Source organism: Pimephales promelas, chromosome 15, assembly GCF_988280905.1.
Source record: "Pimephales promelas chromosome 15, fPimPro1.hap1.1, whole genome shotgun sequence".
In the NCBI taxonomy this organism is placed as follows: domain Eukaryota; kingdom Metazoa; phylum Chordata; class Actinopteri; order Cypriniformes; family Leuciscidae; genus Pimephales; species Pimephales promelas.
In genome coordinates this window covers 34482486-34502679 of record NC_142783.1, presented here as the reverse complement: position 1 = coordinate 34502679, position 20194 = coordinate 34482486, and the positions used below count along the sequence as shown (strand labels likewise).

General features: G+C 36.2%; 2 protein-coding genes across 7 annotated transcripts in view; one reads left to right on the top strand and one right to left on the bottom strand.

The window, feature by feature from the left end:
- LOC120473265 (pleckstrin homology domain-containing family G member 3) overlaps positions 1–19979 on the bottom strand; it is a 55126-nt gene extending 35147 nt beyond the window's left edge. For 4 of the 6 annotated variants that reach the window (XM_039662998.2, XM_039663001.2, XM_039662999.2 and 1 more), the window contains exons 1-2: positions 19835–19979; positions 3359–3419 (exon numbers count right to left, since the gene is read on the bottom strand). In XM_039662998.2, the coding sequence (XP_039518932.2) occupies positions 3359–3407 (49 nt within the window). In that variant the 5' untranslated portion in view covers positions 3408–3419; positions 19835–19979. Of the gene's footprint in view, positions 1–1787; positions 1869–3358; positions 3420–19834 lie in introns of those variants that run through there. The other 2 variants (XM_089120598.1, XM_089120599.1) reach the window with 2 other exon arrangements.
- Positions 13360–15962, top strand: LOC148973602 (uncharacterized). The gene is made up of 2 exons (XM_089120595.1): positions 13360–13434; positions 15526–15962. Exons 1-2 carry the CDS (start codon positions 13390–13392, stop codon positions 15835–15837), a joined length of 357 nt encoding a protein of 118 aa, XP_088976721.1. The 5' UTR covers positions 13360–13389; the 3' UTR covers positions 15838–15962.
- Positions 19980–20194: the final 215 nt, after the last annotated feature.

The window sequence follows — 20194 nt, the reverse complement described above, 5'->3', positions numbered from 1 at the left end:
CTAGCATATCTCTAGTTACAGTCCCTGCATTGTAAAATGTAAGTTAGACTTGCGAGGAGTGAACATTTAGACAGAGAAAAAGTATCAAACGTATCTTGTGCAGAAAAGTTAGCTTTTCTTTTACACGTGTGTGAAATACAACAATATTTAATAAAAAAAAAATATCGACCGATATATTGGAATATCGGATTTATCGGTATCGGTCTTCAAAATCCTTTATCGGTCGGGCTCTAATACACGCATAACTATAGAATAGTGTTTTATCACAGGTTTAGATGTTCAAAGTCTGTTTAGAGAGAACGGTGTCGTCTTAGTCGACCCTAATTTAATAACAAATGATCATTTCGACCGAAGTGACTAACTTAAGCTGGAAAATAACATTATTCAAGAACCGCTATACAACCAAACCAATCTCTGTTACCTTTGATTATATGTTTATCTCTGTAAAACTGCTTCGAGACAATCTACATTGTTAAAAGCGCTGTATAATTGAGGATGACTTGACTCATAATATACTTTCAACGGCAATTGCATGTGCACTTTATTTGTACCTTTTTGTTTCTTTATCCATTTACATTTTTTTAGAATTTGAAAGATAATAAAGATATTGTTTAATAAGTGCAATCTCTGATTGTGGTCCTTGAAACCCAAAACAGTAGTGCTTAAAACGTCCTGGAACTTAATTTTACAGCATCGGTACCAGTGTTGGGTAAAGTTACTCTAAAAAAGTTATTACTAATTACCTCTTTACAAAGTATATAATTACTAATTACTTTTAAAATCCCAAATCAATCTCAACCAGCTGAATAATACAAGGATGGACATCAATTTGTTTTAATTCTTTCAAATAAATACTATAAATTGCATGAATTATCCTTAAACTGACCAAGGTGGAGAAGATTACATTATAAAAACATACTTTTTAGCATCAGACAATACATTTGATGTTAAACCCACTATTGTTTTATGTCTGATCTCATGACATTTCACACTTTTTTCACACATATTTTACAATAATTCATACAAATTTGTACGAGTGCGGTCGTAATATTTAGACACCTCATAAAATGCATACGAATCGCTGTGAGATCAGATTGATTTACCTCAATTACATCAGAAGTAACTAATTAAATTACAGATAAATGAAGATTAATCTCTTACTTTACATTTTCAAGGGAAAAGTAATTAAATTACAGTAACTAATTACTTAGTAATTAGTTACACCCAACACTGGATCACACACACACACACACACACACACTAGCATCATGGTGACTTCTGCATGGGCTTTTATAGAAATGTAGTTATTTTCTAGTTTCTCTCACTGTTTCAGAGTCTGTCTGCATGAAAAACGCTTCAGTTCATTCAGACACACACACACACACACACACACACACACACACACACACACACACACACATTCCTCACGGGTCATTTTCATTTGGATAAGATTTACTCTGGAACGGTTCCTCACACACACCCACCAAAATACGCAGCAATTTCCGTCAGTGAAAAACAAAACCCAGACAAACCAAGGCAAAGGTAATAAAGGTTGTAAAATATAATTCATACATGCATTACATACACACACACACCCATAAATAGACACATATACACACACCCACACATACACACACCCATAGATACACACACCCATAGATACACTGACATATACATTCATGTTTATACACCCGCGCACACACACACACACACACATAAAAGTCTCTTGATTTTGATTGATTGACAGGTGTCATCTAATGTCAATGCATTGATTGTGTTTAACTTACAAGCACACACTCGACTAATGACACACACTTCTCCAGCTGTCCGTCACGTATACTTGCCTTCAGAACATCCCGAGTTGTTGGTTCAATTCCCACTTATCCATGTGCAAAACACACACACATGATCCTCTGCCGGAGGACACCATTACATTAGTGTAGGGAGTTTTGCATTAAGAGCAGGAGACGAGTGTGTTTAGACGAGGAGGAGGCGTGGCACCAGCCGGCACAGGAGTGTGTGTGTGAAGTCTCTATCGCGGCTTTGTGAACCAACATTTCTCCATTACTCAACATTTCCACACCAGAGCCGCCGAATCACATTAACAGGACCAGATTCACACACACACACACACATTCCTGCACTTGCTTTGGCAGAGCGGAGGAGAATCGGCAGCCAACCGTGATCTCACTGCACACACACACACACCCTTCAGGATTGTGACAGAAACACACAAATGAGATGCTTTTTTGCATCAAAGTCACCATGCATGCACACACACACACACTGTTGCATTAAAATCACCATGCACACACACACACACACACACACACACACACTGAGCCACAGAAACACACAAATGAGATGCTTTTTTACATCAAAGTCACCATGCATGCACACACACACACACACACACACACACACTGTTGCATTAAAGTCACCATGCACACACACACACACACACACACACATTTTTGCACTAAAGTCACCATAAAATCAAAATTGAACGTGAATATATTGCAGTGTTTAGTCGATGCACCTCATTATTGCATTACTCTGATGATGAGGAGACCTGTCAATCACATGACATGACCACAGCCATCCAATCAATGCACTCGGATATATACGGCACAATAGAGAAGTAAAGACCAGCACAACTTCCCCTTTATGAACACTTTAAAAAAATACCACTCGCAATTATTATTAATTAGAGTAAGTATTTATCTTTTTCAAGTTAATTAAAAGAGCCAGAGTGTGAGCCAATCTGCACGTCAACAACCACTAAAATATTCAAATCTATGCATATCAATATACATTTAAAATGTGATTATAAACTCTTTTAATTGGACTAGACCAAAACAAAATCCACCAAGGCTGCATCAATTGATCAAAAATACAGTAAAAATAGTGAAATATTATTGCAGTTTAAAATATCAGTTTTCTATGTGAATATATAGTAAAGTGTAATTTATTCCTGTGATCAAATCAATCATTACTCCAGTCTTTAGTGTCACATGATCCTTATGATGATCTGATGCTCAAGAAACATTTATGATTATTATCAATGTTGAAAACAGATATTTACATTCTCACTTCAGGATTCTTTGATATAGTAAGTTATAAATAAGTATAGTAAGTATAAGAATAATAAGTTCAAAAGAACAGCATTTATCTTTTTGCAACGTTATAAATGCCTGTTACAATTGACCGATTTAATGTGTCCATGCTGAGGGGAAAAATTAGCAATTAATTTCTTTAAAATAAAATTCTTACCAACTTTAACGTCTCCATTAAAGTGGAGTGAAACTAGTGTCAAACTGGTTTCTGGTCAGTAAAACACAGATTTCCATGTTCTTACCTTCTCCCATCAGGCTGTTGTCGTGAGAGCCGCTGGACTCTTCTCTCATGTCCCTCACACACTGAAACACACACACACACACACATCATGAAATCACCTGAACAAACACACTTCCCTGTACTGACAGACTGTGAAGAGTTACATGAACTGTAAACACACGGCTAGTCATAAATGTTTGCTTCTCATGATCTTTTGATTGAAAGTTGAAGATTTGAGTTACAAATATTGTCAAGTCAGCTTTATATCTATAACGCTTTAACAGATGCATATTAATTATGACACTTGTGTTTTAGTGCTGCTCTGTTACTGTGAAGCTGCTTCATATAAAGTATTTACAGTGGATTTAGAACAGCTAAGGGGCATTGATAAAAAATAACGTTTATAAAACAGTTACACCATAAAAATATTAATTTTATTCATAAACATCAGCAACAAAAAATATAACATTAAACTACAAGCAATGTAGTTCCAGAGAGGTTGCCAAGCAACACATGCAGCAACAAAGAGAAACACACGGCAGTGACACTAATGTAGTGTGTGTGTGTGTGTGTGGAGTCATTTACAACGGCTTCGAACGCCACTCAACCAATCAGAATTAAGGACCGTAACTTTCGGTTTTATAAATCGAAATGTACACTACCGGTCGAAGGTTTCGGATCGGTGAAATTTTTTAATGTTTTTAAAAGAAGTCTCTTCCGCTCACCAACGCTGCATTTATTTGATAAAAAAATAAAATAAAAACAGTAATTTTGTGAAATATTATTATAAATGTAAATCAGCAGTTTTCTATGTGAATATATAGTAAAGTGTAATTTATTTAATTTATACATGATGATCCTTCAGAAATCAGTCTAATATGAGGATCTGATGCTCAAGAAACATTGAGTTGAAGACAGTTATTTACATTCTCACTTCAGGATGCTTTGATGAATAGTAAGTTCAAAAGAACAGCATTTATCTGAAATCGAAAGCAGAATTAAAATTTTCATAATATTTCACAATATTGCTGTTTTTTTTGTTGTTGTATATGAAGAGTTTAGATGCAAAAGCCTCTAAATGCCATTTGAAATTTTCTTCTAAAATGACCATTTTTATCAAGCTTGTACATTTAAGTTCAGTAATTTCACTTAAATGACAATTAATAGGTAATCTTCATTGCCATTTAAGTGAAATTACTGAACTTATATATACAAGCTTGATGAAAATGATCATTAGAAGAAAATTTCAAATGGCACTTAGAAGCTTTTGCATCTGAACTCTTCATTTATCAAATAAATGCAGTGTTGGTGAGCAGAAGAGACTTAGTTCAAAACAAACAATCTTACAGATCCAAAACTTCTACATCTGCACTAAAACACAAACCTGAACAAAGACGACACGAGCACTTCAAGATCAACTGAACAAACCAGAACAAATATTAAAAGCTGTTTGAGAAGATCTTTAAATTGCCGCTGTGCCTTAGACAAATATTGTGTAAAGGTTGTTTTCTGCTCTGATGTGCCAATGCATTGCGATGAGTGTGTGTGTGTGTGAGACGTCTGCATTCCTGCCCCGGATTCGCTCTCCGAGTGGAAAAACTCCCGAGTCTTTATCAGTCCCGCAAATGGAAATTCCTGCCATTCCATCAGACAGAGTGAATCAGTGTTTCCCGCAGCATCGTGTGTGTGTGTGTGTGTGTCGTACAGGAGACCCGGCCGAACGTCAGCGGACTTTACACTGAAACCCAACCGAAACTTCAACTTGAGCACTTGTTTACCTTCAGCAAAAAAACAAAAAAAACCTTTCCTAAATCCAAATTCAGAGAAAACACATACACACACAATCAATTCAATTGATTAGACAATTGAACCATTAAAACAGAATCATGAAAAATTAAATGAAAAAACAGAGAATTTGAGAAAAACAAAATTTGGGAAAAAAAATAAAATAAAACGGATTTCTTAAGACTCTAAAAAAGTCATTTTTGTTAAATTTAAAAAAAAAAAAGTTTCCTCATTTCCATTAATTAAATATTATTTTTGATTATTAGTTAAACCATTTTAACCAATAAAACGGAATCCAGAAAATTAATAAAAAACAGAATTTGAGAAATAAATAAAAAAATATATATTTTTGTTGAACTTTTAATAAATTGATGAACTGTATAAGTTTCATGATTAATTAAAATCTAAAAACTTTAATAATATTTGTGTTGAATTGTATAATCGTACTGCTTTCAATTAATTACAGCTGCTTTGATTACATTTAACCCAACCATTTAAAAAAAAAAAGAATTTGTGGCAAAATAAAACGATAAAATAAAAATTTCATGCATTTTTATTCAATTGTATGAATTTCATGATATCAGAAATAATAATTGAAAAGTAATCCAAAAACAGCACAATGGGAGGGAACAGAATTTGGGGGGGGAAATAATAATAATAAAAAAAAATTGGAATTTTGAGGAAAAATGGCCATATTCTACTACACTTTCACAGTATATTCTACTCATGACATACTCATTTTACAAGTCAAAAACAGGGTTGAGAGCTTCACTAATCTTGAACTAATTCGATTGTAACGGTGTGGAGAGCATGTGTGGGCTGATTCCCATGAGTCTCTGTTTTTAACGAGCACCAGGATCCGAGATCAGAGCCACCGAAGTCTTCCAGGATTAACATCCACATTGTTCCTCATGTAATCGCTGCGGTCTCTGAACTGACAGCTGTCCTTCCAAGACGAACCCAAGATCACAGACGACACCAATATTGGCGGAAGTTCACAGATTTTGGCGCGTTCGCACCGCAGAAACGATTTTAGTTCTGGGAACTCCTTTTGGAGGGACTACTAAACCAGCACTATAGGAACTACTATGGAGTTTTTAGTCAATCAAACAGACCGCACTAGAGAGTAAAACAGCACTTGAGAGTAGTAGGCGTGGTCAACCTGTCACTTCAATCCAGGGTGACCAATAGAAAAGGGCCCACTGAGACACAGCTTCGTTCGCAAGCAAAAGCGTTCAACTCGAAAGCAAAACATTTCAACTCGAAAGTAAAAGATTTAGACCGGAGATTTAAAGGTTTTCAAAGATTTAATATTTAAAATAATAATTTTGCTATCAAATTCTTTATTTTTGAGCCTTAATGCTGCATTCAAACCAAACGCGAATAGAGCGCCAAATTCGCGTCTAGAATCCATCTTGAATCCATTTGTGCATCCAGCGTGATTAGGACGCGCGTAAAAATCAAAAGTTTGAAGCGAAATTGACGCGCGTCTAATAAGGCGAAATCCGCTTCTTGTGGGAGGGGCCAGTGCTAGACGGTTGTCTGTTTGCAAGATGTCCGTTCATCGAGAGAGGTCCCACCATAGATATCTATATAAAGGCTAGATGTGTCATCCACGCTGCTGGCCAATGGAGGTCGACGTCTGCACCTGGCGGCCATCTTGTCACAGGCAACTCGCTCACTCGTAACATTGTGTTAATGGTGCATGTACTATTTAAATGACCATAACTTGCTCAATTTTCTACCGTTTTTCAAACGGTTTGTTTTGTTATAAACGTCAGAGATGTAGTTATGACGCTGCATACTTATGAATAAAAAGTCTATAAATAAATAATCATCCAGGTAATTATAGCCACGTTAATAACATTTGGAAACCAAACGTTTGTAAATCCGTCAAGATTTCAACGAGATACTGACCACTCATCTTACATCAGCTTGTCTGTGACAAGATGGCTGCCGGTGATGACGATGGAAACTTCGCCGTAACACATCTAGCCTTTATATACATATCTATGGGTCCCACACCACTGTCAAAACATCCGCGAAAACGAGTTAAAACGGCGTATTCTGCCACCAGGCCATTAGATGGTGATGAAACACTACGGACTGAACATGTAATACGCATGCGCATGACGTCATTGTCTTCAGAGATTCGTGTTTTTGTTGTTACACAGAAACCGTTTTCTAAAACCTGCGTTTTTCACTCACCAAAAACGCCACTGTCGTTTATATTACCGGCCAAAACGCATAAAAAGTTTTTAATTTGAAAACAATGTGGTTAAAACAAGTGGATAAAATCTTAAGTTAGTGTAGTAGTAGATATTTTGCAAACTCTTTCAGTTCCTTGCCACTGTTGCCTTGCTCAGATGAATGAACCAATCATTAATACCATTGATCAGCTCTACCAAACGTGGATGTTTTTCCACTAAGAAACGAACATTGTTTTGATTGATACTGTGAAGCTGCTTTGATGCAATCTATATTGTGAAAAGCGCTATATAAATATACTTGACTTGTGTGGACTGTGAAAACAGAGGCATTTAAAAACAATGACATAAGTTTGGTCATGTGACGCATATTGTACCAATAGATAGAGTGTTTATGTGATATTGATTGTTTATTGTTTGTGCGGTTTGCTTTCACACTGTTGTTAAAAATAAATATGTTACTTTGCAAACTCTTCATATCACAGTCCTATATATATATATATATATATATATATATATATATATAGAGAGAGAGAGAGAGAGAGCGCGTCAAATTCGCGTCTAGAATCTCGTCCGCACCGAAACGTTTTTAAACTAAAATGGCGTTTTTAAAAGAATCCGGATTAATGTAGATGTAGCCTCAGCCTGTGTGTGTGTGTGTGTGTGTGTGAGGGAATGAACGCAGGTCAGCTCTCCTCTACTTTGCATTTCAAACAGATGAAGTGTGCTGACATGTAAATGTCCATTTGGTTCAGGAAGCGAGGCAAAGTCCATCTGGAAAGCTTTTGTTCCCACAGCTGATAAAACATAAAACACTCACAGAAATCTGACCCTCACACACAGGTCTGGGATCTGTCCTCTAAATTAAGACAGATGCATCCGTATAACATGGATATATTAACAGTTTTATCCATTTGCTGATCAATATAATCCGTTCAGAGCAACGGGGGTGTATATTTTTGCATTTAGCTAGCATCCTGATTCCTGAGCTTAGACTACACTTGCTGTAATTTATTACAAAATAACAATGCAACACCCAAAGAGTATTTTGCAATGTTTTGCAAAAGATCCTGTGAGGAGACTGAGATAAAGTTGCATTTCAAGAGAAGATGCACGAGAACATCGGTTGAAAATGAGGCGTTTGTCGCATTTATGGGAAACTGAGAAGGAAAATTAGGTGAAATCTTTGATGAGAGGGAGGAAAATATTGCAATAAAAACATAATTCTACAATGATCCTCTTAAACCTACTCAAGAATATAACTGGGTTTGCATTCATTAAAGGAAATGAATGACTTTTGATGAGACTTTTGCTTGCTTCTTGTTTCTCAAGAGAAAAAGACGTTTAAGAAGAAATCTCAACAGCATGCTAATGCTTCCATTGACTTATATTACCGGTCTATGTGCATTTTGCGATATTGGATTAAAATAAAAACGCTGTATCCACAAGTTTCCGAGGGGCGCTCCTGTAAAAAATAAAGTGGGTGAAACTTCCGGTGAGGCGGCGGAAGTAGCATTCCAATGGTATTTTGTGTGTTAGTTAGCGAAGAGGCTAGCTGTTTTTCGGAGAATTATTTTACTATTTAAAGACGCAAATCTTTATGAGAGATGTCGTTACGGAGCTCAGGGACAACATGTGCTGTTCGCGGTTGTATGTATAACCGGACTAAACTAGTTCAGCTCACACAACTGTCTGTCACCATGCCTTGATGAGTAATGATTATTAATAATGCTATTATAATACTCCCAATCAACTACTGCGGAGGGTAAAGGTACTTTTATTTCACCCTTTTTAATTTCGTTGAGATTGTGTTCCCACATCGTTAGCTAGTCTGGATCGCTATAACTTGAATGACTGTCAACTGTTGAATGAACGAGTGTCAAGCATGTCAAGTCGCGCTTTGTTTACTTCCAACCGGAAGTCGCGCCCACTTTTGACGCAAGGCCTCATGGGGCGTAGGAAACTTGTGGATAGAAACAATTAGAAGACAAACTACAATAAATGGAAACACATTCACAGAATAAATCCCTCAAACCTCATGCGACTGTCTCATCACAGGCTGTGATTGGATAACTGGAGTAACCAGCGGACCAATGGCATCGCAGCATCTCTAATGTTGGTTTGGTGTTTCTCAAATCAAAGTGTGTGATCAAAATTGGGTTTAATTCCCTACAGAAGCGTCTCACAAACACACACACATTCCCGAACACCAGCATCTGAACGCTTCACCGTGTTTCGTCTGATGCTCTGAGACACACTCGTTTATGGTGGAGGGAAAAACAGCCCGACTGCAGGAACTTTCAGATTTATTACTCATATTTTGTGCAAATTTCCTCGGAAGTGATGATTTTGTTCTCTTGAACACATGGGATGGAAACGCTGCTTTATTCGCAGTCAAAGTTAAATTCACAACTTGAAAATGGATGAAACGCAGCTAATGCCTGTCCTTAAATTTGCTGAGATCTGGAAGTTTGCAATCAAACATTTCTACACTGTTATTTCCCATGAGGAACATTAAGGAAAACAAAGATAGCAAGATGTAATAAGTAGAGCCAGACCGATATATCCGCAGGCCGATATTATCGGCCGATATTAGGCATTTTCCAAAATATAGGCATCGGCAGTTATAATGGCTGATAAATTTATACTTCAAAAATAAAATGAAAACGGATGAAAACACGCTTGAACCATGTCATGAGTGTTGGAGTTGTATAGTTTGTCCACCAGAGGGCGCTCTACACCGTCCCTGTTGGCAACACTTGTACATACATTGCTTGAATAACAATTAAAAGAACATCCCCATCAGTTCTCTTAACTCAAGTAAGCATGACAAAATTTGTGACTATCATGTCCAGTTTTGCTGCTGTTAAATAAGCCGAGAGTGAAGCCGAATTAGCTAGTAATAATTACGTTACGTTGTTACAGTGTCGTTGACTGACTGTCCTTTTAACTTTTGACAACATGACTGAAGTATTTCTTTAATAGCGCGTGACAGTTATAGCAATGAGACGTATCATCTCTCCTTGGCCTGTTATATTGAAAATGTATGTTTTACAATTTGCAGTATGACGTAATCCATTGCTAAATTATGGCTCTTCGTAGACAAGCTAACCATAAAGCTAGCTAATGCCACTATCGTCAGTCCGTTCTGTTGTGACAATAAAAGAAACAAGTTTCTTTTTAAAATGCATTATCATATTATTTTAGTTAAAACTCATACATAACTACAAATAACTAATGTTAGGGAAATCTGTTAATGTTTTGTTGCGAGTTTCTGAAAAAAAAATAATATCGGCCGATATATCGGATTTTAAAACCAACAAATATTTGTATCGTATCGGCCTTCAAAATCCTTTATCGGTCGGGCTCTAGTAATAAGCAACAAAATCTGCAGAAAATAAACTGAAACTTGACAAATTTGACGTCATGCATAGTTTTGTGAAAGCTTTCAAGACTAGTTACGAAACCCTGCCTTCTCATAAACGTACGAGACACAATCTAGTGACAGTTTCCAGACTCAAAGCAGACCGTACGCGCTTTCATTATCACTGTTTGTTTTTATTCTTGGCCATAAATACAAGCCTGTCAGCCGTACAGAAAAGCCGAACTCCCTCCGCTTTCTCACACACTACTAAAAACACAAGGCCACAATTACTTCCTCAATTAAAACACTTCCGAAAGGCATGCATTACACCCCCTAAAAATACTCTCCTCTCTCCCGACGCTGACCCCGCGACCCCACACCGTCTGCGGGACTAAACCCTCGGGACGCCTGGATCACTACAGACCGGACGGGAGTCACACCAAAACATCAACACGCTTAAAACTGGCATGTAGACGAACTTACTGGAGACACGGTTGTGTTACTGCAGCTGTTTATCTTGGCTGACCTCCCTTAGTTTCACCCCTCAGAGAATGTCACAGGGAAACACACATATACTATTACTCAATAGATTTCATCTGACGTCAAAAATGACGAACAAATCAGGCAGAAATGGTCATGAAAGATTTTTGTTTGCGCACCAATTGAAAAGCATGCATACAATGTTAATTAAAATAATCTAGGAATGCATGATATATCGGCCACCATATCGGATACGTTTGTTTTTAATGTTATCGTCATCGATAAGAACATTTGGCCGATACATTAAAGCTGATAAATAATGTATTTCCTTCAGCTGAGACACTGTTCAACATGATGGTCATGAATTGCTTTAAATATGATTGAAATCACTTTAAAATGTGCAGTGCAGGTCTGTCATATAAGTAATATATAATATTATAATGAGAATTGAGTGTTCGGTACATGAATTTTAACTTTTCTCAAACAAGGATCTCATAAATTATATAAAAATTTGGATTTAGATAAATCGGCCAACATATCGGTTATCGGCTTTCAAATATAAAGAATTATCGGTTATCGGCCATTATATCGATGCATCCCTAAAATATCCCATCTATTCATTCATTAAGACAATTGTGAAAATGTAAAGAAAAATGGAAATGGGTAATTTCAATATGCATTAATATTATTATTTTTAAATGTGCCAAAAATCAGCAACATTTTACCTGCTTTGTAATAATTATGCCAATAAATGAACTGTAATAAATTCACTTTTTTGCATGCAAACGTTTTATAAATCGTTCATAGGATCACTCTGGAAACGTTCAGATTTGGACCAATCTTTTATTTGTATTTTATATTTTTCAAGAAAATGTAACAGTATAACAAGGTTTTTTAAGCCTAGTCCACACGTACAGGAACTTAGGCAAGTAAAAGTTATGTGTTAGAGCCAGACCGATATATCGGCTGACCGATATTATCGGCCGATATTAGGCATTTTCCAAACTATCGGTATCGGCAGTTATAATGGCCGATAAATGAATATTTCAAAAATAAAATAAAAATGGACGAAACACGCTTGAACCATGTCATGAGTGTTGGAGTTGTATAGTTTGTCCACCAGAGGGCACTGTACACTCGAACATACATTGCTTGAATAACAATTAAAAGAACATCCCCATCAGTTCTCTTAACTCAAATAAGCATGACAAAATTTGTGACTAATCACTTCCAGTTTAAAATAAATAAATAAAATATCGGCCGATATATCGGAATATCGGATTTTAAAACCCAAAAATATTTGTATCGATATCGGCCTTCAAAATCCTTTATCGGTCGGGCTCTATTATGCGTGTCATTTGAATACCTTTTAATCAGCCAATACACTGAAAAAAGTGAACAAGGCATGTCATTACTCTAAAGAAATTTTTATACTTGATGTAACACAAACAATTAATTTTCTATCTAGCCATCAGTTTAATGTAAAATTTTTCGTTGATTTAAATTAAAAGTAAGTATTGTTAGTGTAAAGTAAATGGATTTCTTTAAATTAAAGTAAAAATATTGGTTTCCGTTGTCACGTGACTTCTGACGTCATCCGTGCCGTGGTCGTGCGTGAGACGTTCAGCTTTCCGCCATCTTGTTAAACCGCATGGAAGAACTCAGCGTGGGAAAACGGGAAGCAAGAAAATTGGTAAGTAATTTTAAACATATGTTTGGGCGTGTTATAAACATAATATATCAGGGCTTGACATTAACACCCGCCATTCGCGTGTGGGTTTCAGCTGTGGTGTGTAACAAAGTAATGTTACTCCCTCTATCATTTTGGTGGGTTGAGTCTTCTCAAAAGGCATCTCTTATACGATAATCGCGTTGCGCATTAGAACAAACACACGCGATTCTTTTGAGTTTATGAATGCAATTTCTAATAATCAAAAGTTGTTCAGATTAGTCATCGCGTAAGATTAGTTCAGAGCGCGCGCGCGCTCTCTCACTGAAATCTGCACTCAAACCAGAGATGTACGTGCGATGCAATTAGCCTACATCATAGATTCATTAAGTTAATCATACACTGATTGACAGGTTTTGTTCTATTTCAGCAGCGAATAGTTTCACAGAAATATCACATCAGAACCATTAGTGCATTGGATGGCCAGCTCTGTTTCAACAAGAGGAGGTAAAAGCGTCAGAAGAGAGTGCCTGCTGAAGTGCCTGATCATGTACCTTGGTGAAGATGCAAGCTGTCTGATCAAAGAATACCAGGTAATGTAGACAAATTGCTGAAATTTTGTCCAACCATGTTTGCCTTAAAGGGTTCGTTCACCCAAAAATGAAAATTAAGTCATTAATTACTCACCCCCATGCTGTACCAACCCCGTAAGACCTTCGTTCATCTTCGGAACACAAATAAAGATATTTTTGATTAAATTTGAGAGCTGGATCACTACCACATTGGCTCCTAAGGGACTGGCTCTTGACGGCCCAGAAAGTCAATGAAGAAAATGTTTAAATATCCCAGGTGACTACGGTGGCTCAACTATAAGTTTATCAAGCGACGAGAATACTTTTTGTGCGAAAAAACAAACAAAAATAACGACTTTATTCGACTATTCCTTTTCTTCCTTGTTGGCCTGAAACGAGACTTCCTTAGATTTCCACGACGCATGCGCGAGAATTGCGATCTCCTTCAACTACTTCATTTCAGTTCTCGCGCAATTTAATTTAGTTTAATTTAATTTAGTAAGTTTGGTAGTGACATATCGCTCAAAAGTAATTGTTATCATTTACACATCGGCCTGTGTGACTTTCTACCACAGAATACAAAAGAATGTATTTTGAAGAAGGAGTAGTTCACTTTAAAAAAAAGTTTTGCTGATAATTTCCTCACCCCCATGTCATCCAAGATGTCCATGTCTTTCTTTCTTCAGTCGAAAAGAAATGAAGGTTTTTGATGAAAACATTCCAGGATTTTTCTCCATATAATGGACTTCAATAAACCCCAAATGGTTCAAGGTCCAAATGAGTTTCAATTTTCTGTTCTGTGATGCGCGTTCGTGACGTCACGTAATACACAATTATGTTGAAACGAACGTGCATCACAGAACAGAGCAAGGCGAGCATTTGTGCTTATAAAACTTATTATTTTTTAAATGCCCGATTGTTTTGCTAGATAAGACCCTTATTCATCGTCTGGTGTCGTTTAAAGCCCTTTGAACAGTTTGCACTGAAACTGTCATTTGGACCTTGAACCGTTTGGTTCCCAATGAAGTCCATTATATGGAGAAAATCCTGTAATGTTTTCATCAAAAACCTTAATTTCTTTTCGACTGAAGAAAGAAAGACATGGACATCTTGGATGACATGGGGGTGAGTAAATTATCAGCAAAAGGTTTTTTTTTAAGTGGACTAATCCTTTAAGAGCCCCCCATTCACTTGCATTGGTTTTGTGTCCATACAATAACAGTGAATGGGGGCTGTGCTGTTCTGTCACCAACGCTGTTCAAAATTCTGCAGAGTACAGTAATTCATACTGGTTTGAAATGACAAGAGAAATTTAAACGATGACAGAATTTTTATTTTGAATTACTTAGGGATGGGCAACGATTAATCGCGATTAATTGTTAGCAAAATAAAAGTTTGTGTTTACATAATATATGTGTATGTAGTGTGTATAATTAATTTGTATATATAAATACACACACACATGCATGTATATATTTAAGAAATATTTGCATATATATACTTTATATATATTTATACATAATTAATATTATATATAAATATAAATATTTGACATGTTAATAACACATTTTTCTTAAATATATACATGCATGTGTGGGTATTTATATATACAAATTAATTATACACACTACACACACATATATTATGTAAACACAAACTTTTATTTTGCTAACGATTAATCGCGATAAATCGTTGCCCATCCCTTGAATTACTCCTTTAATAGGGGTTGGTTCACCCCAAAATGCATTTTGAACACTGTTGAGTGGATTGATAAATGCCTCTGATTGGCCATTGTGGTACTGCACTCAACAAATATGTCTGTGATTGTCTACAATGGTCAGCAACTGGGAGCCTTTGAAAGTGTTTAAAAGCATTTTCAAAGCTAAAGAGAGTGTAAAAGTACATCGTCACCCAAAAATGAAAATTGTCATCACTTACTCTACTCTTGTAATAAACCCTACAAATTTTATTGAAGATATTTTAATTAAAGTTAACAACAGATGTTTGGGCTCTACATTGACCTTAGTAGTACAGCTAACTAAATTTTGGGGCTGGGGGTTTTTTTCTTCTTCCACAGTCCCTCAATTGATCTCTGTTTTTGTATGTTTTTAGGATGACCAGAGGGAGGAAGCGGAGAGAGAATTTGAAAAGACCACTATGGCATTTTTTGTGATCCGTGAAAGTGATGCTCTTAGTCGTGTGCTGGACATTTCCATTGCCATTGAAGGTGTGGAAGTACTGAAGGAGTTGCCCACTGTTGCCTGTGCCTGTGCCATGATGTTTGGACTCGTTTATGCACTGAACCTAAAATATCCTGAAGGACTCAAATATACTTTTGAGGCCTTTCAGATAATAATCATGGACATAGAGAGTAAGCAGATGAGCCGAAGGGTGCAGAACCTCTCTTCAAAACTGCAGGGGTAAATTTGTTTCCTTTGACCCAGCTACAATTTTCTGCTGAAGTTTGATGTTTACATTGTTAGACATTGTGTATGAGGATACTGTACACGTAAAAGAAAAAGTTATGACAAAATAAATTGTCAAAAGTTTGATGCTTGAAGTCATTTTTCTTAAATGATAAAATTACACATTCTGAAAGTAAATAAATTTCTTTATAATACATTAATATTTTAAATTGTATTTTTTTGGATATTTGGTTAGATATGTAAAGTACAATAATTAAGTCAATACAACTTAAGAAAACATTAAGACAAAGTATAATTTGATATTTCATTCAACTTAAAAACTTTATTTGATTCAAAGATTAATTTTTACTTTAGCTAAGTAATGGATGGTTAATTCTCTTCAAAGTAAAATTTTTAAGTTGATAGAAAGTAAATCAATTAGATGTAACCAGTTGACGCAATTTTTTTACTTTGATCTAATGAGACACTTTTTTCAGTGTATTTAGTCATTTTGTTGAATGCAGTACCCACAATGCAATGCACTAGACTTGTCCTAGAGTGACCAATGAGCCAGGTGATATAAACTACAATTTTTCTTGACTCATTCTTTGATCAGACAAAACCGGGTCAATGCAAAACACAGCGTGTTCATTTAGCATCCGTATTCCAGCACTGCAGAACGCAAGCACAAATCATGGTCATCTTTCCCAGAATCCCGTAACATTCCTTGTCTTTATGAGCTCATAAATGATGTCTAGAGATGGTGGGATGAGATCTCTTCCCATTCGAACACCCACAAGCTCTATAAATAAACCGTACACACACACACACACACACACACACACTCGTGGACCCGCGCCAGCCGCCTGTAATTGGTCAATGGTCATTTCCTGAAGAAAAGCAGAAACACATTTCATGCAGATTCCCTCTTGAAATGCACCTCACACCAACACAATCCGCTCGTAACATCTCTTTAAAACCGATCTTGAGCTGCTCATGTCAGCCGGAGGCTCTGGACTCTAGAAAATTGCTTAATTATGTTGCTTATTTATCTTGGGAACGCTCTAGACTCATGGTTTAAAATAGTCATTTTCCACAGACTTTATAAACTTGTCTATATTAAAGCTATTTTTTATTATTAAAGAGTCCCAATTTTGTTTTGAATTTTGATCTCTCCTAAAATAGTTTTACATGCATCCAAGGTCAAAAACACTTTAATTTTCTCATAATATCCCCTGCCGCATCAGTTCAGCTCTTTCCTCTCAGTGTCTGAAACGCTTCAATCAAGGATTCAGTCTCTCTAAGCTCCGCCTCTCTGAGAGCTGCTCTGCTCTGATTGGTGGCCCAGTGTGCTGTGATTGGCTGACCATTTACAGTGTGTGTGGGAGAAAAAAAACGGCCATTAGCATATCTGAAATACATCAGAAAAGTACCAAATCATAGTAGGACTATCTTTTCTCAGATATGGTACAATGATAATACCTTGTTTTATTTGAATGTACTGGTAGAACTATGGTATTCTAATTTTAATATTTTCTGGCAAAACGAATACATAAATGAAGGAAGAAAGCCAAAATATGAAATGTCACAGATGTATAATTTACTGAGTAATTTTCTGTTTTGTCAAGAGGAAATGACAATTTTCACCCGAGATTTGGAGCCAATTTACAGGGGGGTAAAAATGACTTTATAAAGATGGCAGCATCATTATTTTATTTCTACACAGAGATTGGCTGGTCTATTAATGAAATCTGTTGACTTTATCAATCTTTGTTTCATTATATGCCAACGGTGACCGTTCAAAAATGGGGAAAAAGCACTTCTTGTGTTTTTAAACCTCAAGTTTGCATGCCAGTAACTCCAGAAGTATTAAATATATCTTAATATCCTTTTAGATTCTGGTTCTTATCAAACCTTTCTTTTGGCATCTTCATTTTAAAGGCCCTCGATAGTTCAATCACAGAGATATGGAGATCTCAACATGGCTTCATGAGTAAATTGGTCAATTGTGCACATGTGGGATGTGGGACACTATATATATACACAGATGATGCTTTTTTTTTTTTTTAAAGAGAAACATCAAATGAACATCAAATGTTCTGATGTTTCTGACTGGCAAGCCGCATAAATATTGTTTTTCCAAAGTTTGCACGCCTGTAACACAAAAAGTATTAAAATACATCCGTCTAAATCATTCTTAATGAACTTTTCATTTAGATCTTCGTTTTTAAAGCCCTATAATGGTTCAATCCCAGAGATATATCAATGCTGTAACATTTCTAGTTTCAACATTATTCTTCAGACATTCCTGTGTAAATGCAATAAGTATTAGCTGTGTGTGCAAACTGCAAAGTGACCCACATTTCGTTTTTGACCATTGAAAATGGGAAAATTCAACAAATTGAGCCACATTGAAACCCCCATATATATGGAAATGAACCAGATGGGCCTTAAAAATATATGGTTTATATATTGCATATATTGAATTTCAAGCTTGGAGCTCTGCCACAATGGAAAGACAAAGAGCTTCTTCTTGAAGATCCATAAATCTCAGCGTTCAGCGTTCAGCTGTTAAACTTCTACTTGGACAAATAACCCCACTAACGCCGTTCCCTTGGGGACTTTTAACCCAGACAAGGTCAAAGTAAAACCCTGACCCCGTCTAAAACAGTGTGAGCTTTGCTGTGCTGGGAAACTGAATGAATGATCAATGAGAGTAAATGGTAGAGACACACCAAATAAACTCTCAGGTGAGGCCAACTGGTTTGTTTTTCAATGATAAAAACCAGACTTATTGATTCACTGTTGCAAACCAGACATCACCATCTGTGTGCATGTTTTACTCTACAAAAGCACAATATGACAGATTTAACAGCAGAGATCTACTACAAAACTTCTATTCAAAACTTTCCATGACTTATCCAGGCATGGGAAACACAACATGTTCCACTATTGTGAGACTTTAAAGCATCCATAACCACAAATAAGCAAACTAAGACCAACACAAGCACAATATAAAACATATATAGGATGCACACATTTCACTAAATCAACACCTCATCATTTGTTAAAGCCCTGTAAGTCCAAACCTGATGAAAGTTCAGGTACCGTAGACAAATATTCTCTGTATCAGAGACACTTTAAATGCAAAACCTTGAGCGTAATGAAACAAACCCCAAAACAACTTGCATTTAAATTGCTTGTAAATCATTACACTATAGTTCTCTTTCAATTACAATTTTTATATTTCTTTTAGGATATGATTGATCGTAGCTCACTGGCCTGAGCTCATGCCTCAGTTTTTAAGTAAAACTGCTGATTAGAAGATTAAACGATTGAATAAAATGTGTGGTGATAATATAGCATAATGAGAGACAAGCAATTTAAAATCCATCTAAAACCAGGCATCTTAATCTTTCTGGGAAGTTGTTGCCATACTCTGTGTGAACAGTAAGCTTCAATGTGACACTGATTACATTAACTAGCATTTTAAGTGAAAATGAAAAGCCTCTATGGATCAGAATAATGGGGGTTTAAGATAAAGGTTACAGAGAAGGGTTTTACAAAAACCCAGACACTAAAAACAACATTTTCATCTCCAATCGTCAACCATACAGAAACTGATTCTTGATACTGAACCAAATAACGTTATGTGAAACAAGTTAAAAAATAAATACTTAATTTAATCAAGATGTTTACATTAGATTATCATTCAGCCTGACGTTATATCTCCATCTTGATCTCATTCACTAAAACTAGCAGTAATTATAAAAACGAGCATCACTTTTAAACTAAAACGTAATGTTAACTTGTTAAATGTCATTGATAAAAACACGTGTCTACAAACTTCCATCATATTTTCCCCGAAACAAGACACGAGGACAGCAAAAACACTAAACACACACAGAAAGAGCTCCTCACACGGTCTCTAAAAACTAGGAAAAAAACATTATAAACAGCTTTAGCTAGTCCTCGCACCATAAAACACCCTTTAAATGAAGGAAAAAAACACTTACCGACTGAATTCCTATTTATTAAAGACGTTTTCAGTTCATTCGCACTTCGCAGACATTTGTGTATGTATTATTTTCACCGGCTGCAGGTCTGAGATACTCAATATGGTCATTTCATGAGCAGCCCTGCACACTGACTGGCTTCAGTTCATCTGAACTCAAAACCGCAGAAACAGAGGAATGATGATGTGATGTGGGCGTGGCTTAGCGACAGAAAGTTGGTTAGAATGAGTCTAAATAAATGAAAAACATTTTGAAATGTTCACCTTGTTGCTTAAACTCGGTATCTATTAATAATTTCAGTGTTAATATTCAGCTGAATTATTGTTCAGTCTACTCATCAAGCAGAAGCGCCCAACGGTC

Coding starts and splice junctions, on each gene's coding strand:
- LOC148973602 (XM_089120595.1), top strand. CDS start 13,390: ATGTACCTTGGTGAAGATGCAAGCTGTCTGATCAAAGAATACCAG. Junction 13,435..15,525: donor GTCTGATCAAAGAATACCAG/GTAATGTAGACA, acceptor GTATGTTTTTAG/GATGACCAGAGGGAGGAAGC.